The sequence below is a fragment of the Canis lupus genome, chromosome 1, assembly GCF_048164855.1.
Source record: "Canis lupus baileyi chromosome 1, mCanLup2.hap1, whole genome shotgun sequence".
Taxonomy (NCBI): domain Eukaryota; kingdom Metazoa; phylum Chordata; class Mammalia; order Carnivora; family Canidae; genus Canis; species Canis lupus.
The window spans coordinates 92,684,411-92,706,030 of NC_132838.1; the positions used below are offsets into that span (position 1 = coordinate 92,684,411).

Consider the following 21,620-nt stretch of genomic DNA (forward strand, 5'->3'; position numbering starts at 1 on the left):
CAAGTTCTGGTTGATTTTTAACTGACTTCAAGGTGAAATATGGTGCCATGGTGTGAAGTTGTGTTCTTGACCACAGAGATTGCTGGGGAGCTTTGATCCAGGTTCCAAGAAGATCACAGGAATACTATGTGCAGTCCTATGAAAACCACTATTCCCTGTATTCCTAATCTATCCTTTCAATGGCCTACTATTAGAAAGTCTACTGAATATTAAGGCCAAGGTAACTGATTTAGATTGAATTATGACATTTACCCCTTTCTAATAATTTGTTACCTCTGTGACTCTCTAATTCCCCTAAAGACAACCAAGTTCAGTTTGGAAGTCTCCTCATTCTCCAAGTACATGGGATATCCAAGCTGGGAGATGCACTCAGAGGAGCTAATTCAGGAGTTCTTAAATTTTTCATTCTATAAATCCTTTTGGCAATCTGAGGAAGCCTACTGGTTCTTTCTCAGAATATTTTTAACTGCATAAAATGTGTAAGATTACTAAGAAAACTAATTTTGAAATACAGTTTTCAAAGGACAACTGGGTGGCTCAGCGGTTGTATGTCTGCCTTCGGCTCAGGGCATCAGTAATCCCAGAGTCCCGGGATTGAGTCCCACATTGGGCTCCTTGCATGGAGCCTGCTTCTCCTCCCTCTACCTATGTCTCTGCCTCTCTCTCTGTCTCTCATGAATAAATAAAATAAAATATTAAAAAAAAGAAATACAGTTTTCAAAATATAATAATATATATGCTTTCTTTATTAGGAAATTAAATGACAAGATCTAATTATAGCTCTAATAACTATTATAATTTTAAAAGCAGTAACATACATAAATGATATTTTGAGGCTGTTCCAAGTATCATAATATGATATAAAAATATCATTGATTTTATTAGTGATAAAGTTTAAAACTGAGATTACTGTAGGCTGTTGTCTATGTTCAAAATTGAAGGAAATATTAAGTTTGAGGTACAAGTCAGGGAAAGAAAGATGTATTTTTTTCCCCCATTCAAGTTTGTGGACTGTCTATATTTTATCCATTGTTCGGTTGGGAGTGTCTGGATCCCAAGTTAAGAACCTCTGAGAGTTTAACTTTTACCATCCTTCCACCTAAGTTGGAATTCTGGTCCACTTTATTAAAGAAGCTATTCTAGGGCAGCCCCAGGGGCTTAGCGATTTAGCGCCATCTTCAGCCCAGGGCGTGATCCTAGAGACTAGGGATGGAGTCCCATGTCGGGCTCCCTGCATGGAGCCTGCTTCTCCCTCTCCCTCTCTCTGTCTCTCTCTCTGTCTCTGTCTCTCTCTCTCTCTGTCTCTAATAAATAAATTAAAAATCTTTAAAAAAAAAGAATCTGTTCTTTAACAGGCAAAATAGTCTGTTTTCTGTTACTAATTAATTTGGCATCATCTCCCCCAGGATGGTGGTGCATAGCAGCAAAGCATTTAAAAATCCTTTTAGTTTTATTCTTCACCCCAGTCTCAAACCATGCTGGGAATTAGGACAAAGACCTCATTACTTAGCCCACTACATTCTGACTTCTATAAATCCATGAATAGGATAGATTTTTTTTTATAAGAGAACAAATTTTTTTTAAAAAATTGGATTACTACCTAATAGAAAATTATTGTTGTCTACAATATCTTAATTTCTTCATTCAGGGTGACTTTTATTAGTTGATGTTTAATGAAAATCAATATTCATATTTTAAGACTAAACAATAAAGATATTCTTTTTCTGCACATGCCTGCTTGATCATTGTTCCTGTAGACTGTGTTATTTACTTCTAAGTCTCTCAGAGGTCTAATAAAAAAGAGATTTTAATATTTTTCTAGATTCCACTGATGACTTAACTTATGAAAATCATATTATACCAACATAAAACAAAGCGTGTTAAATTTAATCTATTTTCACACACTGAATTTTTATTTGCAAATATTCTGATTTCATCTAAAGAAATGATATATGAAGCTATTTCCTTAAGGCAGAGCTCAGAATAGAACTTTAAATCTCTTAAATGCTATATGTTTATCCAATGTCGTTACGGTTATTATTTTAGCTATTTATTGCCATCTTTAAATCAGAATTAAAAGCATAAATAAAAAAGTGTGATAATCTAAGATACTTTATCGATCAGCTAGGCCACAGGCTCAGAATGTCTGAATCAGCCAAACTTGCCTGGGTCAAAGTTCAGAATGCCATTTTCACTCCATATCTATCATTTTATCCCAGATCCCCACATTCTTGGTACATAGGGCTTTCTTTCTTCTCCTGAAACCACTGCATCTTTCTTCTTTGATACAAACTATTTTCTGACAGAAAGTGATCAAAACGAGAGTAAATAAAGCATTTCTAAAGCTCACAATGTTCAAACATCATAGAATTTTTGTTTTCTCAATTTCTCTCTCCCAGAGTCTTTAGTATGGTTATTTATTCAAAATACTGTTGTTTATTTCTCTGCCTGTATTCCAGCTTAAAGCTACCCCCCATGTTGATTTTTTAAATTTTTATTTATACTAAGTCTATAAAACGTTAGCATGGTTCAATAAGTGAGAGCTATCCAAAAACATTTATTTTAAGAAGTATCAACCGGAGCTCTGGGGTGGCTCAGTGGTTGAGCATCTGCCTTGGGTTCAGGGCATGATCCTGGGGTCTAGGGATGGAGCCCCACATCGGGCTCCCCGCGGGTAGTCTGTTCTCCCTCTGCCTGTGTCTTTGCTTCTCATGAATAAATAAATAAAATCTTTAAAAAAAAAAAAGTAGTATCAACCCTCTCCCTCTAATTACTTCTACTTTTTGCACTTGATTCCCATCTACCCCCTTTAGGTAACCAATATAAAATTAGTCTTTGATGCATCTTTCTTTTCCTTCCTGTTGGAATGAATTTCAAGTGCACATAGTGTCTTTTTTCTCCTTCTTTCTTATACAAAACGTGGTGAATTTCAGATATTCTTTTCCATTCTGCCTTTTTCACTTATGTTGGATATTAACACTTTGTTGTATCTGTTGCAAAAACTTTCAGTTTGTCATTTATGTTTTGAATTGCAAGCTTTTGTGCTTTTCTGTAGTAAATTTGATTAATCACTTATTCTATTACACGGTATTTTGAATCCATTTAGAAAGCTTTTCCTTCATACAAGTGAGAGAAGAATGGTGAATGTTTTCTTCTGGTACTTATATGATTTTATTGTTTACATTGAAATTTCTGATCCATCTGGAGTTTATTCTTGTGTATGACGTGAGTTATGGATTTCATTTTATCTTTTTCCAAATGGCTAACAAGTTACTCCAGAATAACATATTAAAAAGTCCATCTTTGTTCTGATGATTTAAAATGACTTCTTTGTATCTCAAGATATTCTTGGGTCTATTTCTGGACTTTTTATTCTATTTCATTGACCTGTCTTTCTTTTCATGTTTTCCTTGTAGAAACTTTGAGGTGTGTTTTAATGCATGGTAGGGCTACTTTTCCTGCATAACTTTTCCTTTTCAGTGTTTTTCTGGCTATTTATCATTCCACCTAAATTCTAGTATTTACTCATGCAATTCCATTTAAACAGAAAGCTTGATGACATTTTATTGGGATAGTGTTAAACTTATTTTTTTTTAAATTTTATTTATTTATTCATGATAGACAGAGAGAGAGAGAGAGAGAGAGAGAGAGAGAGGCAGAGACACAGGCAGAGGGAGAAGCAGGCTCCATGCCCAGAGCCCAAAGCAGAACTCAATCCCGGGTCTCCAGGATCACGCCCTGGGCCAAAGGCAGGCGCTGAACCACTAAGCCACCCAGGGATCCCTAGTGTTAAATTTATAAATTAACTTAGGGAGAATTGATATCTTTATGATGTGAGTCATCCTTTCCAATAGGTGAGGGAGTCTAATTTATTCACATACTTTTCTGTCTTTCAGGAGTATCTTTGCAAATTTAATGTTAAAATAATTTTAAATATTTAATCTCCCTTGTTGCTATTTTTAAAATATTTATTAAGGTTTTTTTAATTTTAATTCCTGTATAGTTAACAGAGTTACCAGAGGGGAAGTGAGTGGGAAGATGGGTAAAATAGGTGATGGGGATGAAGGAGTATACTTATCCTTTGCTGTTATTTAAATGAGGTTTTTCCACCATTATGTCCATGAATTGGTAATTATTTCTGTGTCTGAAGACTAGCAATGTCTAGTACTTTACTGAATTGTTTTTATTTTGACAGAGTTTTACCATTGTTTCTCTAGGGTTTGCCAAGTACATCATCATATTACATTACCTGCAAACCCCAAGTAGTTTTACTTCTTTTCCAATGCTTAGCCTTTGACTGCCTTAGCTACTACTTCCAGGACAAGACTGAATAGTAGTGGCGATAGTAGGCATATTTTCCTTGTTCTCAAACTCAGTAGAGGCACCTCTAGTGTTTTCCCATTAAGTAAAGATGCTGGCTTTAAGAATGAGTTATATATTTTTAATTAAATTGGATTTTGTCCAAAGATTATTTTTAGCATCTCTGGAGATATTCATATGATCTTTTTTTCTTCCTTCAATCTGCTAGCATAGTGTATTACTTTACTGGATTTCCTAACAGCAAACCAAGCTTGCATTCCTGGAACAAATGTCATTTTATCACTGTTTATCAGTTTTGTATTGTGATGCTGGATTATGTTTGCTAAGGTTATAGGAAATACTTTTGTGTCAATATTCATGATTGATATTAGCAATAATTTTCTAATTATGCTGTCACTAGCGTTACTTCTTAAAAATAATTTCAGTGCCCTAGAATAAGTTATGAAGCACTGAATCTATCTGGTCTCTGAAGTTTTGGTAGAACTTCCTTGTGAAACCATTGAGGTTTGTTGCTTCCTTATGGAACAAATACCTTGTAGAGAAGGTATCTTACCTATCTATATTATCTATCTTATCTTATCTCTATTTCTTTGATGAAAAGAGGTATAAGTAAGCTTTTATTTCTAACTTTAGGAAGTTGCCCATTCAGTACAGGTTTTCAAACTTATTTGCATGAATCTAGGCAAAAGAATATATTTTTAATTCTTCTGTCTTAATGATTATTTCCTCCTTGCCACTTCTTATTTTGAATATTTATGCTTTCTTATTAGGTTAGGGGTCTGTTTTGCACATTTTTTCAAAAGCTATGATTTTGACTTATTTATTAAATCTATGTTTATTATTTCTCTTTTTTCTTTTTTTTTTAACATTTTCTAGCCTTTTGAGTTTGGAATTTAATTTGTGAACTTTCATTTTTTCCCTCATTGATAAAAGCATTTAAAGCTGTGAATCCTTTAATCACTATGTTAACATACACATATTTTTCTATCCTTATGCCCATTTTTTATTTAATGTTATATGTACAATTACATACATCAAATTATCATCAGTCTTTTTTTTTAAGATTTTATTTATTTATTCATAGAGACGCAGAGAGAGAGAGAGAGAGAGAGAGGCAGAGACACAGGCAGAGGGAGAAGCAGGCACCATGCAGAGAGCCTGACATGGGACTCGATCCAGGGTCTCTAGGATCACTCCCTGGGCTGCAGGCGGCATTAAACCGCTGCGCCACCGGGGCTGCCCATCATCAGTCTTTCTGATGATGCTCATCTACTCCTGTCATAGTGGGATTCCAATAGATTCTCAAGGAAGTTCCTAGATACAAATTCCTGAGTTCCTGCATTTTAAAAAGACACAACAGTGCAGAGCACCTGGGTGGCTGTTGGTTGAACATCTGACTTGTGATTTCAGCTTAGGTCATGACCTCAGGGTGATGAGACAGAGATCAGTGTCAGGCTCCATGCTCAGCAGAGTCTGCTTGAGATTCTCTCCTTCTCGCTCTGTCCTTCCTCCTACTCTCACATTCACTCTCCCAAATAAATAAATAAATCTTTAAAAACACACACACAATCACTACTCAGACTTTTGGCTAAGATTAAGTGAAAAACACACATACAACAACACTGTTCTACTGGTGATATACTTGGCATGTTGTTTTTGAACATCTAAAGCCAGCATAGCACTTTGCCTTTGTAAGATATCCTCTCTTTTTGCCATGTAGCTCTGAAGACTTTAAAAGACACTTTTATAAAGTTTAATAGTGTTACTCAGTTAGGTCTCAGCGTTAGTTGCTATGGGCCAATAGTTTGTGGCACTTACTAAGTCCTTTCAATAGATTCTAACTTTTAATTTAGATGCAATATGTTTTTTTATTAAGTTACAGTTTTAAATATTAATTCTGTTCCATTGTATTTTCATATATATATTTTTCAGGGACTCCAATCATACCTAACTGGATCATCTTTGTCTAAAATTCATTTTAAACACTTTCTTATTCTCTTTTTCTTTTTAGATTTTGTTTTTATTTTCTTGATATATTCTGAATTTTCTTCAATGCTCTTACTAAATTTTCATTTGAATCTCTTATTCCTTAGGGAATTTTTAAATTAGTTCCCATTTCTTATATAATTTAGACTATTCAATGCTTTTCTTGAATTTAATCAACCCTTAGTTTAGCCTTTTTAAATTTTGTGTCCATTTACGTTCTTGGATTTTAAATTTCGGTCTTGAAAGGGTTTTTCGAACCCCCTAAATATTTATTTGAGAATATTTTATTCTATTTCATTTAGTAGGTAGAGTTGTCACACACTGCATTAATTTAATTTTCAGGGCAGCCCGGGGGGTGCAGCGGTTTAGTACCGCCTGCAGCCCAGGGCGTGATCCTGGAGATCCGGGATCGAATACCACATCAGGCTCCCTGCATGGAGCCTGCTTCTCCCTCTGCCTGTGTCTCTGCCCCTCTCTCTCCCGCTCTGTATCTCTCATGAGTAAATAAAGTAAAATCTTTTTAAAAAAATAATTTAATTTTCATTCACTGCTATACTTTCATGGTAGGTATATAAAAATGAAGGCTAGTTATGCTTCTGCATTTCTGGGTACAAATGGTTTGAAGTGTTGTAAGAGATACCGTGTTCAAGAGTGCATTTTTCTATCGATAGTGACAGGTGGCAGATTTACCAGATGGCTTTTTAGGTGGAATGTTTGTTCTTTGCTTTTTTCTTTTGTCTTGTAGGATCACAAATGTGCTTTCCTATACCTCTTCTTTACCTGTGGTTTTCAAAAGATGCATCTCCATTTTAAACTCCTACTCTTCTGAAGTGTAACCTTTCTAAAACTGCCTCTTTTATTTGCAATGTTAAGTTTCTTCCCTATAGTCAGTTTCCTGATCAACAAGATCACTTTTTATTCCCTGTTTTTTTTTTCACTTTTATGATGGACATTATAGTGATGACTTTAGATCAATAATAGGCCTGTTGATAGTTCTTCCTTCTCTATTCTACAAAAGTGTTCAGGGACTGCCCTTGTAACTCACAAGGGTCTACAGCAGGACAGTGAGAGGCAACTCACCAGGATTCCACATTTATTTTTGCAGTTACAGGTATTTTAATGTTTGAATGGTATTTGTCTTCTTATTATGCTGAGAGCATGACTTTTAGTCCTCCTGCTCATTATTTTGGTTTTGGCGGAAGATATGCTGGGTGAGTAGGATTTACACCATGATCATTAGTTCCACTAGTCAGGAAATTAAGGTTTAATAATATTGTCCCACCATATAAAATACTTCTAATGACTGCTATAAGAGCCCTAGTTTTCTACTCTTGCAGAATACATACTGTAAAACAGGTTTACTAATTATCTAGTAAACTGTTGGCATGTACTATTATGCCTGCAATGACATGGGAAGACTGCAATAAAGACTTAAATGTGTATTTGAAGGTCTGTGCAAAAAGACAGACACCCCCACCCTTGTAGCTAACTAGCTGAAAGTGAAAATATGAGACAAAAAGGAAAGGAGAATGTTGGGGAGCAGTTATGTGTTACACAAGGATCCAGTAAGAGACATTTGCTGCACAGGAAACATGATGATATTTGGTAACTACTCTCTGAGGCTTCTACAAAAATATGGACGTGGGTTTATGGTTCTTTCTAGCTTTGTTTACCTCTTGTGCCTCACTTCCCCTGGGTTACATGTCTCTTTTCTCTCATTCTGTTAATATTGTGGTTTTGGGTATCTATCATAGAAATTTCAGTCTCTGAAAGCTAGAGAAGACACTTTTCTCCATGGAGCTTAGAGCTCAGGAGATAGGGACTTCACGTTGTTTGAAGCAGATGGCTACCTCTGCACAGACTTCTTCCAAAGCAGTATATTCTGTCATTGGCAAGTAGCAAGATTGGGAAATGTCATAGTCATTTTCATTGTTTCTGAGGTTATTCATTCATTTATAATTATTTCTTAAATATCGTTCTTTGCACCTTATAAAGGTCTTATAAAGACCTAACCAGGATTTAAGAATAGCTAGTTTCTCTGGATAATTCTTACTCTTGATAATTTTACCTACTGGACCCATAGACTGTTGTCAGCAGTGGGTGGACTCAGCGTCCCACTACTTCGGAAGTGTCTTCTCTGGCTTTCCAGGGAACTTGTTAATCATTGCAGGACCTTTTGAAGGATGGCTATAATCTACACATTGCAAATATGTTTGGTCCCATGTGAACCAAGCTAATTAAAAGTGTTACAACACATTTAAGAAAGAATCACGGAAAAAAAGAGTGGGGAAGCCTGGAGATGATTCCCAAAACATGAAATGTTGAGGCGGACATTGAAAATTAGCTCAACTGTTCCCTCTCATTTGTCAGATCATTATTTTAAAGTTCAGCACAGGTTCTGATTAGGAAGGATCTGCTCCAAGAGGGACAAAATTAACCAATAAGAGCAAAGAGAAACTTGGTTAATTTGTTAGAGAGGTTACAAAAATTTAGCTCATTGTAATTATGGCAAAATAAAGCTGATATGGATTCTAGGTTCATATTTTCCAAGAAAAAATTACACTTTCTACCATAGAAGCTGCAAAACTATACCTACTAGAACCAGGCCCTACTGAAAATCTCCCCAGAAATACAGAAATGATTAAGACAGACCTGACCTCAAGAAGCTGAAAGCGAAGAGCATGTCAGAATATGGGGATATGGAAGGGATATGGAAATAAAGTGGCATTTGTGAAATGCTTCGACATCAGATAATGTATTCCCAGTCTAACTGGAATCTCAAGGAATCAAATGCTTTATGAAAAAAAAAAAAGAGAGAGAGAGAAAGAACAGAAAAATCACAACTATTCCTGTGAGTCAAGAAAGAAAAATCAGATAAGTTGGCTAGGAAAGCACATTCTATATATTCCTCCAAGGAGACCAGGAGAGAGAGCTGAAGTGGACAGTGGGGGACTGAGCTCCAGGCTGGTTCTTTTACTTACGAGCTGGCTAAGCCTATATATTTATTCCATGTCCCTGAACCAGAGTCTCTTCTAACACTATTATTTTTCTGCAGATTATAAAATTAATATTCATTGCTGATAGCTGACATGTTCTCTGCTCTTCTGATCTAATATTCCTAAAAATCTAAGGAAACAGCATTCATACTCTGAAGGTTTTGTCATCTGTAGAAACGGAATTTAAAAAAAAAAAAAACACCTCCTTCTCTGAGGAAGAAAAAATATGAAATCAGACAAGAGTCTCCCTGTAAGAAAAAAAATAAGCTTCCTCCAAAGGAAATTCACAAAGCAATGATATAGACCTTTTGTTTTTCAAGCACAGAGTAGCACTGTGAGGGCTCAGACTCCAGCCTGACGGCTGCGTGTGCATCTCGGGTCTGTTCTTCCCTCTGAATGTCTCAGGCTACTTCCTGAATATGCTCGTTTTCCCAGCGTCAGATCTCACATTCATCTGCAATACTCACCTTGGGATCTGTGCAGTCATTAGCTGCGCTTGGTTAGGCCAAGCACAGTGCACGCAATTCAGATCCACTTTCCTCTCCCCTGTTCTGATTTATGGATTTTCATTAATCTCTGACTTTCTGATACCCACATTCCAGAGCATAGCTGTTCTCTCAAGCCTGTCCAGAATCTATCTCTATGTTTTTAAAGATATAAATTCTAAACCCATGGACTGTATAAACGCTGAGGTCTGTGAAACATGTTTTGGATTATGACTTAAAGTAAAAAAACTTTATTGCTCCAGAAAACAGCAATATCCATCGAGTGTACCACTTGTTTTGTCCCATAAGATGTGATAAATACAGTGAGGGCTCCAGCTTCCTTCCTTCTTCCCTCCCTCCCTATCTTTCTTCCTTCCTTCCTTATCTTTTTCTCCCTTTCCATACCATACTGACTTCGTTTCACTCTAAAAAAGTCACTAATGTCTAGCATTTGAAACAACAGCACACTGTCTCCCCTGGGAGTGACCTGAACAGGCTTCAGTGTCTGAACCCAAACACAAATTCATCTTCACACCTCTCTTCCCCACAAAGAAGAAAAGCTAGCTGAGCCCTCCACACAAAGAAATGAAGTCATGATGAAGTAATGCTAAGAACTAAACATAAGCTACCACGACAGGATTTGCCTTAATCCTAAAGACCGGCCTCTTCCATCTGGCTCTCCAAAGTAGAGCACAGGACCAGGAAGCCAGAAGTACATTCATGGATAGTACAGCTCTGCTCGGAGATTTTGTGTACTTTCAGAGATATACTCTAGTTGTGCAATTTAAGTGCAAACTCCCTGAGAGATTTGGGGCAGGATTACACCTAATAACTAATTTTAAAAAGGGGTATGCTTTACGTGGTGTTCAACAATTTGTGTTAGAACCCCCAAATATCTTTTTCTCTAACAGGCCTGTAGGAAGTCCAGCACAGAGACCCTGCTCCTTTCCAAATGGTACTAGAATGTGCGCTCTGTGAAAGTGGTGACCTTTCTTGGTTCACTCCGTAGGGCAGGCAGACTCCAAGATGGCCCTCAGTGACCCCTGCCTCCTGATATTCATGCCACTATGTAATTCTCTCTCTCCAAGGATGGATTGGCCTAGGGACTAACCAGTGGACTCTGACAAAGGTCAGGGATGTCACTTCCAAGATTAGGTTACATCTGACTGAGACTTTAGTCTTGCTCTCAGACCCCTCCCTCTCTTGCTAGCTTGCAAGACACATGCTGCCATGTTTGGGGTGGGCCCATGTGCCGAGGAACTGGAGGCAACCTCTAGCAAATGGGCAGCAAGAAGCCGAGGCCTCAGTGAATAGCACTTAATGAACTGTATTCAGCCAAGAACCACACAAATGATCCCGCCCCCATCAAAATTTTATATGAAATTTCAATCCCAGTCATTAATTGCAGACTCTGTGAGACTCTAAGTAGAGGACCCACGGAAGCCATGCCCAGACTCCTGACCACAGAAATAAGGAGGTAATCAATGTGAATTGTTTTAAGCCACTAAGTCTGTAGTTATTTGTTACTCGGCAATGGATAACTAACATGCTGCCATTTCCCCGGTGCCTTGAACAGAGTCTGGCTCATGGTGGGTATGCAATATATATGAATTGCATGAATTAATAAATGAAATGAATCCCTGTCACTGATATAGGGAGAGTTACTGAAGAAAATTAGTAAGCTATTCATCACACTGCTGCGGTGTGCAACACAACATGGCAAATAAACTCAATTTTCTACAACAAATATGCTAAAGAATGCAATTTTCTAAAATACACATATAGTAAGTAAATACAATTTCCCATAACAAACATGTTAAACAAGCTTTTCAGCAGTTGAAATAGCCTCAAGGTTGACTTATATTTCCTAGGAGATAACCATAAGCTTTCTATAGTTAAGAACAAAATATGACTGGAGACCTTTTTGCCCTTCTTAGTAAAGATGCTGGCCAAGAACTCAATTTCATGATGACAAGACTCAGAATAGGCACAGCTCTGACCGAGAAAGTCCTTCCTCCTGACCTGTCTACTGCTCACCATTCTTGATGCCTTTATAGTTCCTAATTGGAAAATACACTTCAACCTTCTTGCTCACACTCTCAGAAGCATTTGGGTCAACCTCTTCCCTGCCTCTCAAGGTTTCTCATTAAATAGTCTTGTGATTTGTGGACTGTGATTCCAACTTCAATTTTAACCACAGGTAAATCATAAAATTCTTTTATTTCTCATTACAAGTTGTGGTAATTGCCAGGAAAGCAAAGGGCTAAGAAATACGGCAGTGGACACAGTGGGAGCAGTGGGTGCTCGGCATGGCGGGAAGACCCTTCTTAAAACAGGACTTTCAAACTTTAAATTAAAGAATGATAAGGACCCAAATTTATAAAAGGCCAGAGTGGAGATCCAGATTTGGGAAAGCATTTCAAGCAGGCCCCGAGAAATGATTCCTCAGCAGAGAGGTTGGTGTTACAGACTCAGTGGAAGACAACTATATCCACAGGAAATCTACTAGAATCACAAAATATATTTTTCTCAAACAGTCTTGCAGGAAGTCCAGCATGGACAAAATATCCTGATGCTTTCTGAATGAGTCTAGAATGTAAGCTCCATAAAAGTGATAGCTTTTCTTTACAACTGCTTTCTAAATATCTTTGCATTATTTCCATCTGATCAGTTTGACTGTATTTACTTTGAAAATTAATAGAAATCATTTTGCAATTTTTTCACATTTCATTATTCTGTTTATTTTTTTCCATACCTTTGTGACATAAAAAGTATCTCAGCTTCTAGAAGAGAAAACTAAGAAAGATTCAGGCAGTGCAGTAAACCCAAGGTCATGAAGCTAATACATGGGAAAATCTAATCTGGTTAATCCAAGTACCTCACCACCCTAATTATAAAACTGGTTTAAAATTATAAGAATCCATTAATAAAAGGAGGCCATGGAATTTTATTTAGATGACTGGCCCAGAGTTAGAAAACCTTAATTCTGCCTGAAATACACCAAAAGGCAAACCATCGGTCACTCTACTCTCACTGGGGTTTCTAAGCTTACTGATAGATCTAGCTCCTGCCAAACCACAAGCCAAGGGTGTTCTCACCATGTGGGCTAATCTGACTTAGGTTTGTGGCTGGAAGTCCAACATTACCACAGGCTAAAGACTGGGTAATTAAGCACAAGACAGCATCACAGAAAGGGGGACAGTCAGGTTTTGAGGAAGATATACCTGGGACAGAATGAGCCAATAAAATAAGGTCTATGTCACTTACCCTCCAGCCTGCAGTGAGGCTAGACATAATGTGTCTAGCGCCTACCACAAAAGGAGGATGCTAAGGACAGAATGTGCTCACTCCACGCTGTTGCTTCAAACCTCCCAGGGTAAGAGTGGTCACCATCCATGACCGGAGGAGAGGGAAGGGGAGGTAAAGAGAGATTTTCATCATCAGGATGGTCCTAATCTTCTACATTTTTATAAGCCTCATCTCTCAAAGCCACTGTTTATTTCCAATATCCTGTGGCCGGTCACATCACAAAGTGGTCATATCACAAATACGACGTCAGTGATATATTTATATTTCTTACCTCGATAACCTCTTTGTTTCAAGTAGTAACTTATCCAATAAAGGGACATCTCTGCTTTCTGTGTACTCCCAAGATCCTCATGCCCGTTTTCTCTTCCCCGTGGCACTGACTCTAAGTATTTATCAATGGATTGCCTGTCTTTGAACTGGTTTATGCACCAGTACTCCATACAGACCCCAACTCAGTACATGGGGAGAGAAGGGGATTTTAAAGGGTCTTTCTTCAGCCTGGAAAATGAGTCTTTTCCTTTCACCTCAGTGTCCTTAAACACACAAAGGCTTTGTATGGTTTCATCTTTGTCATCCATTCGAGGTACCACTGTCGCCTGACAGAGGACAGGGATGCTTTCTCATCGCTGATGTGCATCCCATAACGCTGGAACACAAAACCAGGTCTAGCCGGCAGTTTCCACTCAGTGGCATTATATATCTGTCTTGGAAAGCTATCTCGGAATCAGGCAAGTGCAGCTCTCGGTAAAATAACAAGAAAAAAAAGAAACTGCTTGGCAGGATTTCTTTAATGACCTTCGGCACAACCATAATGTCTAATAGGTGCCGGGATTAAACGTAGCGAGGTCGGATCTGACTGTGAAGGCAGGAGTGGGCACTGGTTTGGGAGAGGGGCCTGCTGGGCCTCAGGCGGCCGGCAGGCAGTGAGTGCCGGAGTGTTCTGAGTTTGTGACTCTGCATTCCTGTCCACCCCCCCAACCTCCCAACACCCCCTCCCTGTCTCCGCTGAAGGGAGTCCTGCAGCAGGAATAAAGGGTTTTCTTCACTGTCACAGAAACCCAGGTCCAAGGGAGGGGTTGCTGGCATTTACTGCCAAGAGCCCAGGGGTGCTAACCACTCCACAAGGCCTCTCACGATAAAGAATTTCTCCAGCACTCATGCTACCTGTGCCCCACTAAGAAATACTGTGCCCCAGCGACAATGCTAGCCCCTCTGCACCCCGTCTCCTCTCAGGGGTTCTCTGATGCCTTTGGTAGAAGGACAAGAGCCTGCCCACCCCAGCCCCCTCCTCACCTGCTTCCTGACTCTTTCCCAGCAGAGATGGTGTTTTGGGGGCTGCCCACCAAGTGGTAGACCTGAGGGGGGGGCGGTTAAGATTTTGTTTATTTATTTTAAGATTTTATTTATTTATTCATGAGAGATATAGAAAGAAAGGCAGAGACATAGAGGGAGAAGCAGGCGCCCCACAAGAAGCCCGATGCAGGGCTTGACCCCAGGCCTCAGGATCACGCTCTGAGGCAGATGCTCAACCACTGAGCCACCCAGGTGTCCCTTATTTGTTTATTTGAGATGGGGGGAGGTGGGAGAGTGAGCACATGGGTGAGATGAGGGGCAGAGCAGGGAGCCTGTTGGATCCTGGGACTCCCGGATCATGACCTAAGCTTAACTGACTGAGCCACCCAGACACCCCAGCCTGAGGGGTTTTGTGCTTGTTTTTGCAGGGGGGAGTGAGGAGGAGCAAGTTCAGTCCAGGAGAGAATTAGGAAGTCTCCACTGTGGTACACACCAAAACCGGTGCTCTTTGACCAGCTTTTTCAATAATTGTGATGAAGAGGGCTGGGTTTCTTTTATTTATTTATTCAAAGAGAGAGGCAGAGACATAGGCAGAGGGACAAGCAGGCTCCATGAAGGGAGCCTGACATGGGACTCGCTCCCGGGTCTCCAGGATCACACCCCGGGCTGCAGGCGGTGCTAAACCGCTGCGCCACCGGGGCTGCCCAAGAGGGCTGTTTTCATGGATCTTCCAAAACCCCATTAGTGCATGTGTATTACATCCCACCTATCTAGTTGGTCTAACTGGCAGTTCTAAAACACTGTCTCCAAATTCTTTGACATTCCTCCCATAAAGAAGTGGAGTCTACATGCTCTCTCCTTGAACCCAGGCAGCCTTACAACTCTTTTGATTAACAGCACAGGTGATGTCGACTGATTTCCATGTATGCATCACACAAAGTAATGTGGCATCTGCTTTGTCTCCTGGGAAACTCACTCTTGTTACCATGAGTCGCCAGGGAAGAAGCCCATGGTGTGAAGAAGCCATGTGGGCAGAAGCCAAGCCATGTGGAGAGGCCACAGGTAGGCTCCCCATTGACTGTCCTAATCTTGGAGTCATCTGCATTTTATTAGTCAGGGTCCTCCAGAGAAACAGTATCCATAGGGTGTGTGTGTGTGTGTGTGTGTGTGTGTGTGTACATATACCTGGCAAATCTAAAATCTATAGGGTAGGCAGGCAGAATGAGTATCCAGGGAAGAGCCAATGTTGCTGTTCAAGTCCAATGGCCACCTTCTGACAGAGCCCTTTCTTGCTCAGGGAAGATCAGTCTTTGTTCTGTTCAGGACTCCAACTGATTGGATGGCGGGGGGGAGCAATCTGTTTTACTCAAAGTCACCAATTTAAATCTTAGTCTTATCCAAAGAGCGCTTAACACAAATATCCAGATAATGTATGACCAAATACCTGTGCACAGCCCCCCAAGTTGACCCACCCAAGTTGACCCCCATCACACCAGCCCAGATACCAGCCCAGGCATATGAAGCCTTCCTGCATCTCCCAGGACAGTCTGGCCACCAGCTGAGTCCCCATGAGTAGCCTCTGCCAATCCCACAAGGAGCAAAAGAATCACCCAGCCAAGCCCTGCCCACAGAATCTAGAAGCATTATAACATAGCTATTTTTAAGTCACTGAGTTTAAAGATAGCTTGTTAGTTAAAGATACTCTAAGAATAACTGGAACAGTAATTTGAATTGACATTACTCTCCATCTCTCTCAATAAGCATCAGCTCCACTGGCCACGTCAAACAGACCAAGTCTTTCTAGCGTCAGGGCCTTTCCACCTGCTGTTCCTTCTGCCCGTGGTTTCCTCCTCCAGTCCTTTGCTTGGCTGGCTTCCATCCTTCCTGCCTCACATCAGATATTACTTCCTTGGATAGTCCTTCCCTGACCACTATCTGCATTGGCCTCGCTTCCTTTCTTTGTCTCTATTTTTTTCTTCCATTAGGTTCATTTTCTTCAAAACATTTCTCTCACCCTGAAATTGTCTTGCTATGTCATTGGCTCTCGTCTTCCACTAATTAGAATATTTGCTTCATATGAGTGGGGCCTTTATCCAACTCACGTGTCACTCACCCATGGATCAGCACGGAACATGTGTTCAATCAATGTATTTGTTGAATGAGAAGTAATGAATGCCTCTATCATTTGTAGGTGACTGATTTCAGGATTCTGGTCAGAGGCTTCAACTTACTGACTCTATTGTCACAGAATTTAACGAAGGGACATTAATACTCCCGTGTGGCACAAAGGATATTTATCTCAGACTTTTCCTTTGCTCTTTTTCCACCTCTAATGAGATGAGCAACCGCGAGGGAAGAAAGACCTAGCATCCTTTTAAAATACCTCAGAGACAAAAATCACTGCATTTTTTATACTTGATTATCTACGTGGCTTATTTACATATTTTCCTAACTTTTCTAGATTAGTTAAAAGACAGCTCTGAACTGAGCAAGGGAAGAAAGGTTTTCTCCTCCCTCTTGGAGATCCAGCCTACTAGTAACTTTGTGTGATACAGTCTCAGTTCTCAGATTCCTTTCTCATCCAGCTCCCCATCACGGCACTGACCTTGGAGGAAGGGGTGAAGAAGGAGCAGACCCATCTCCTATCTCCCGCTTTTTGTCTGCTTTCTCTTCATTTTCCAATTCTTGCACATACTTGATGAATGAGGATGGTATTCCCACCCCCCCACCCCTGACCCTGTCAATCACCTGAACCCAAGGCCTTATCCACAGGCCCTTCCTACCTGCAGCCGCCCCTCCAAGCCCAGCAGAGAGCTACCCCCACCCGATATACTATCCTTACCAATTCCTTTCTCTTCTGATTCTCCCTTGCATTAATTGTCTCTTTTATTTTTGTATTCTGATGCTTTGACATTTGGAGTCTTGCTGACCCTTGGGAGACTGCTCATCCTCCCTTAGCCAATTCCTAGAGATAGGAAACAATTCACCTGCAAGCACACTTTTCAAATACAAGCCAACCAATCCAGAGCCCACACCCCCAGTACCCCCATTAGTGGGCCCTCATACTCCAGCTGCTATCCATCTGCCATAATCAACCCAGGGCCAGGTGCCGGACAACTCAGGACAGCCCCCATACCCCAGTGCCCACTGAAGTTATCCAAACCTGTCAACCTAAACCTGCTCGCCACATCCCTCCCATTCCTTCCCACAGAAACCACAATGAAGGCTCTACCCACATCTCTCCCTACTTCACCTGCCCCCTGGCCCGCCTACTGCTTCTCCATGTGCCCCATACCATGGGAACTATGAGTAGCTAACTTTCCAGTGGCAATCATCTCCTGATCTGTTGACCTTCATATACCTCAAATTTTCTATGACTATACTACACTTTAAAACATCCCTCTAGACTGTAAGTCAAGTCAGTGTCTTAATCATTTGGGGGCAATTCAGATTCTGTACTTGGTGTTCAGATTTCAAATTATATTTTTACCACATTTTTAAAAGTCTTGATTCCAATCATGGATGCACTCAAGAAACATTTATGGATGTCTTGTGTGTACCAGGTATTGTGGAAGGCTCTGGGGATAAAAGGATGAATCAGGCATGCTCTCAGGCAGGCTCAGGATAGCACAGGGACTCAAAAAAATATTTAAGAAAAAAAAGGGAATGAACGATTGTCTTCTCAGAGTTTATAAACCAGAGTGCTGGATCCCCTGGTGCATTTCCTTCATAAAATCATTGTCAGTTTTGGAAGGCGTGAAATTAGAATAAACTGCTTTCTCTTGTTCTGTTCCATTTTTTACATGACAAGCTATTGAGATTGGGAATCTAAAAGATTGTTCTGTTTTTCCCAGTTATGATCTACCATAGTTAATTAAGTTTCCTTTGGAACATCTTCACAGAAATACAGCACAGCTATCCCTCAGAACAGCCTGAGAAAACCATTGTTTTGGGGACAGAATATAAATATAACATTACTAATAATAGTAGAACAGTTATTGAGCTCTAAATATATGCCAGGTTGGGCAGCCCGGGTGGCTCAGCGGTTTAGCACCGCCTTCAGCCCAGGGCGCGATCCTGGAGACCCGGGATCGATCCCACGTCGGGCTCCCTGCATGGAGCCTGCTTCTCCCTCTGCCTGTGTCTCTGCCCCCCTCTCTCTCTGTGTGTCTCTCATGAATGAATAAATAAAATCTTTAAAAAACAATAAAAATAAAAAATAAATATACGCCAGGCATTATACCAAGCATAGTGTATGCATTATTTCATTTAATGGCAGAACATGTGTACTGCCTTCCTTATTTTACAAAGAAACTGAAGTTTCCACAGGGTGAACAGTTTGCTAAATGCAGCATAGCTAGCAAAAGGAAGCATCAGGACTTGAATCCAGGCCCACTTACTTCAGATCTTATGTGTTTAATAACTAGTTCCATATATGAGCTAAGAAACTATCATTTTCTAAAGGTACATTGCATAGACCCATTCTTGAAGACTCTGGATCCATCCAAAAGACTTCATCCCAGGACAAATCCTAGCCATTCAAAATTCTGCTACTAAAGGTATGATATTTGAATACACCAAAAATCTTTCTTTTAAGAGTTCATGACAATCTGTTTTTAAACTTGCTCTGCCTTGCCTGGCCATCATCCACAGTGGTCTAGTTGTTCATACAGTAAAATGAGATAAAAAAAAAAGAAAGAAAGAAAGAAAGAAAGAAAGAAAGAAAGAAAGAAAGAAAGAAAGAAAGAAAGAAAGAAAGAAATCCTCCAGAATAGTTTCTCTCCAAAAACTCTCCATAGCAAGCTTTAACAACTGCATTTTAGGATTTAAGCTGTTAAGAGAGTGAGTTCTCTGCTTTCTTGTTAGCCATTCTTTCCCAAGGAATTGTCAAAATCGGTGACAATGACTGCCCGCTTCAGCTGTAATTATTCCTTCCATTTCCATTAGTCTGGTCTAATCCATACCACGGAGGTCACCTCTAGACTCTATTTACTGCATTGAGTGAATTCCTCTTATTCTTCTCTGTAAGAAAATTATGTTCATAGAGGCCAGGCATTCAGTAACTTGTAAAGTCTGCAATTTCCATCACCTTGAACCTCAGGTATTTCCTCTCTTAACACATATTCGTGGGGAAGACAATCATAGGACACCGAGTAAAGTATAAATCTCAAATCTGTGCCTTTGTTTCTCCATGTGTATGGCTATAGATCAAATAAAATGACCATCATTGACAAACTGAACTCATTTCTGGCACCTTAAGTTTTAAAATTCCCAGGAGAAATAGTGAAAGCTACTACTTTTTTCTTCTTGCAACCAAAAGAGAAATCTAGGAGTTGCTGAGTAAGGCTTTTGATACTTTGCCAAGACTCTAGCTAAGACACTGGTCAAATATTTATTTAATATTTCTTTTTTAAAGACCCAGCCTTCCCCATCCCAGCCCAGAGGAAAGGGATAAGACACATCCAAAGGTTTTCTTTCATTCTACAGCAAGCATTTATTGAGTACCTACTGTGTGCCTGAGTCTAAGGCCTTGTTGATACAGCAGGGAACCTGTATTCTTATCACAAAGAAGCAGCTCAGTGCTTGTGAGTTATTTGAAATTCCCACCGGGTCGGCATCACAACACGAAGCACTTTAAACTCTACTCTGAATCTTAGAAGTTAGGCTTGGAAGAAAGAAACCCCAGGAGTCTTTGGAGGCTTACAGCTGTCTGGGCCTCTCTTCGCTCCACATACTAGAATGGGGCATTTAACATGAGCTGCGGGACGGGACGAGCTGTTATCCCCTCTGATTTACATGCAAAGTTTGGTGCTCCAAGATGCACCTTTGCTGGGGCTGGGTTCTATAGGTCTCCTTGGATCCTCAAAAAAGTCCAAGATCCTCTAAGGATTAGAAGCATCCCCTCAACACACCCACAGCCTCAGGAACCCAGGGCTTGCACGTCATTGTAAAAGATCCCTTTTTGAACCAAAGAGTAAAGCCTAGTGGGCATCGCATTGGCCTGGGGAGGCCGCTGGGACTGGTGCACACCCCTCCCGGCCCTTCCCGCGCGTCAGAACCCGGTGCGCAGGGAGCTGCAGGTGCGAAGGGGGGCGGGGGCGGAGGCGGGGGCCGGGGAGGGAACCGGAGCCCAGCAGGCCCGAGGTAAGGTCACAGGGCCCCCTGTCCTGTTCTGCTCGGGAGTGGGAGCCCGGGAGGACAACGCGCCCTGTCTTCTCCGGACCCCGCGGACACCTCGAAGTTGTGGCCAAGACAAGTTCTCGGGCCGGCTGTGCGCGCCTCCCAGGCTGGCCGAGCGCAATGAAGCCGGAACGTGGGCCTGCTGGGGAGGCAGCAGGGAGGCCGCCCGCTCCCCCCGCGGCGCCCCCCGCGCCCGCGAGCCCCCGCGCTCGCCGCCCTCCTCCCCGGCACGCGGCCGCGCCCCGCCCGCGCCCCGGGGCCCCAACTTCCCCGCGGGACTCGGTACTTCACCGTCAGTCACCGTCGCGTCCGCCTCCTCCCCCGCCGGGTGCACGTCCAGCCGCAGGGACTGCGGGGTCGGGGGCGACAGCGGCCCGGGCCCGAAGAGCTGCTCCTCGGTCACGAAGCGCAGTTGCACGCGGAACTGCAGGCGCGCGGGGCCCCGGGCCATGGTGGAGCGCCTCTGCCCCGGGCCCTCGCGGCGCCGCCTCCGCGCTGCGGGCAAGGGGAGGGACTTGGAAGCGCCCGCCGCCCTCCTCACCTCGGCCCCGCCGGCTCCGGCCCGCACCTGCCGCCCCGCGCCCCGCGCCCCTCCCACCCCGCCGCGGGGAGCGGGAACCGCGTGACCCCCGCGACCCCCGCCCGCCGGCACCTCGCAGGTGCGCGCGGCCGCCCCGCCCGCCGCGGTTCCAACGCGCAAGTTTGGGGAGCGCGGGAGGCACCTGGAGGCACCGGGGGTTTGGAAGCAGAAGGGTGACACCTGCTGTTCACTGGGACCGCTCTGCGGCGTGGGCGTTGGTTTGGAAATGCGCTCTGTGCGGGGTGCGCCCTCGCCCCGTCCAGGTGGTTCTGGGGTGCTCGCGGCCACGGGGGAGCCGCTGCTCAAGTGCTGGGCGCTTCCTCACCCTCCCCGACAGGGTCCTGGCCGCGGCAGCGGCAGCAGCGAGGTGCTGGGCAGCCCTGCGACCCTGGCAACTGCCTGGCCTCAAGGGACCACAGCCATCTCCCATCACTTGGAACTGCACACTTGCTCGCTGCTGGATGCTGAAGC

The 21,620-nt window shown here is 42.0% G+C and overlaps 1 protein-coding gene across 2 annotated transcripts in view; it reads right to left on the bottom strand.

The window, feature by feature from the left end:
• Positions 1-21,043, bottom strand: part of LOC140640406 (histone-arginine methyltransferase CARM1-like) — a 250,059-nt gene extending 229,016 nt beyond the window's left edge. For both annotated transcript variants that reach the window (XM_072839730.1, XM_072839740.1), the window contains exon 1: positions 20,861-21,043. In XM_072839730.1, the coding sequence (XP_072695831.1) occupies positions 20,861-21,020 (160 nt within the window). In that variant the 5' untranslated portion in view covers positions 21,021-21,043. The remainder of the gene's footprint in view (positions 1-20,860) is intronic.
• Between the last annotated feature and the right edge of the window lie 577 nt (positions 21,044-21,620).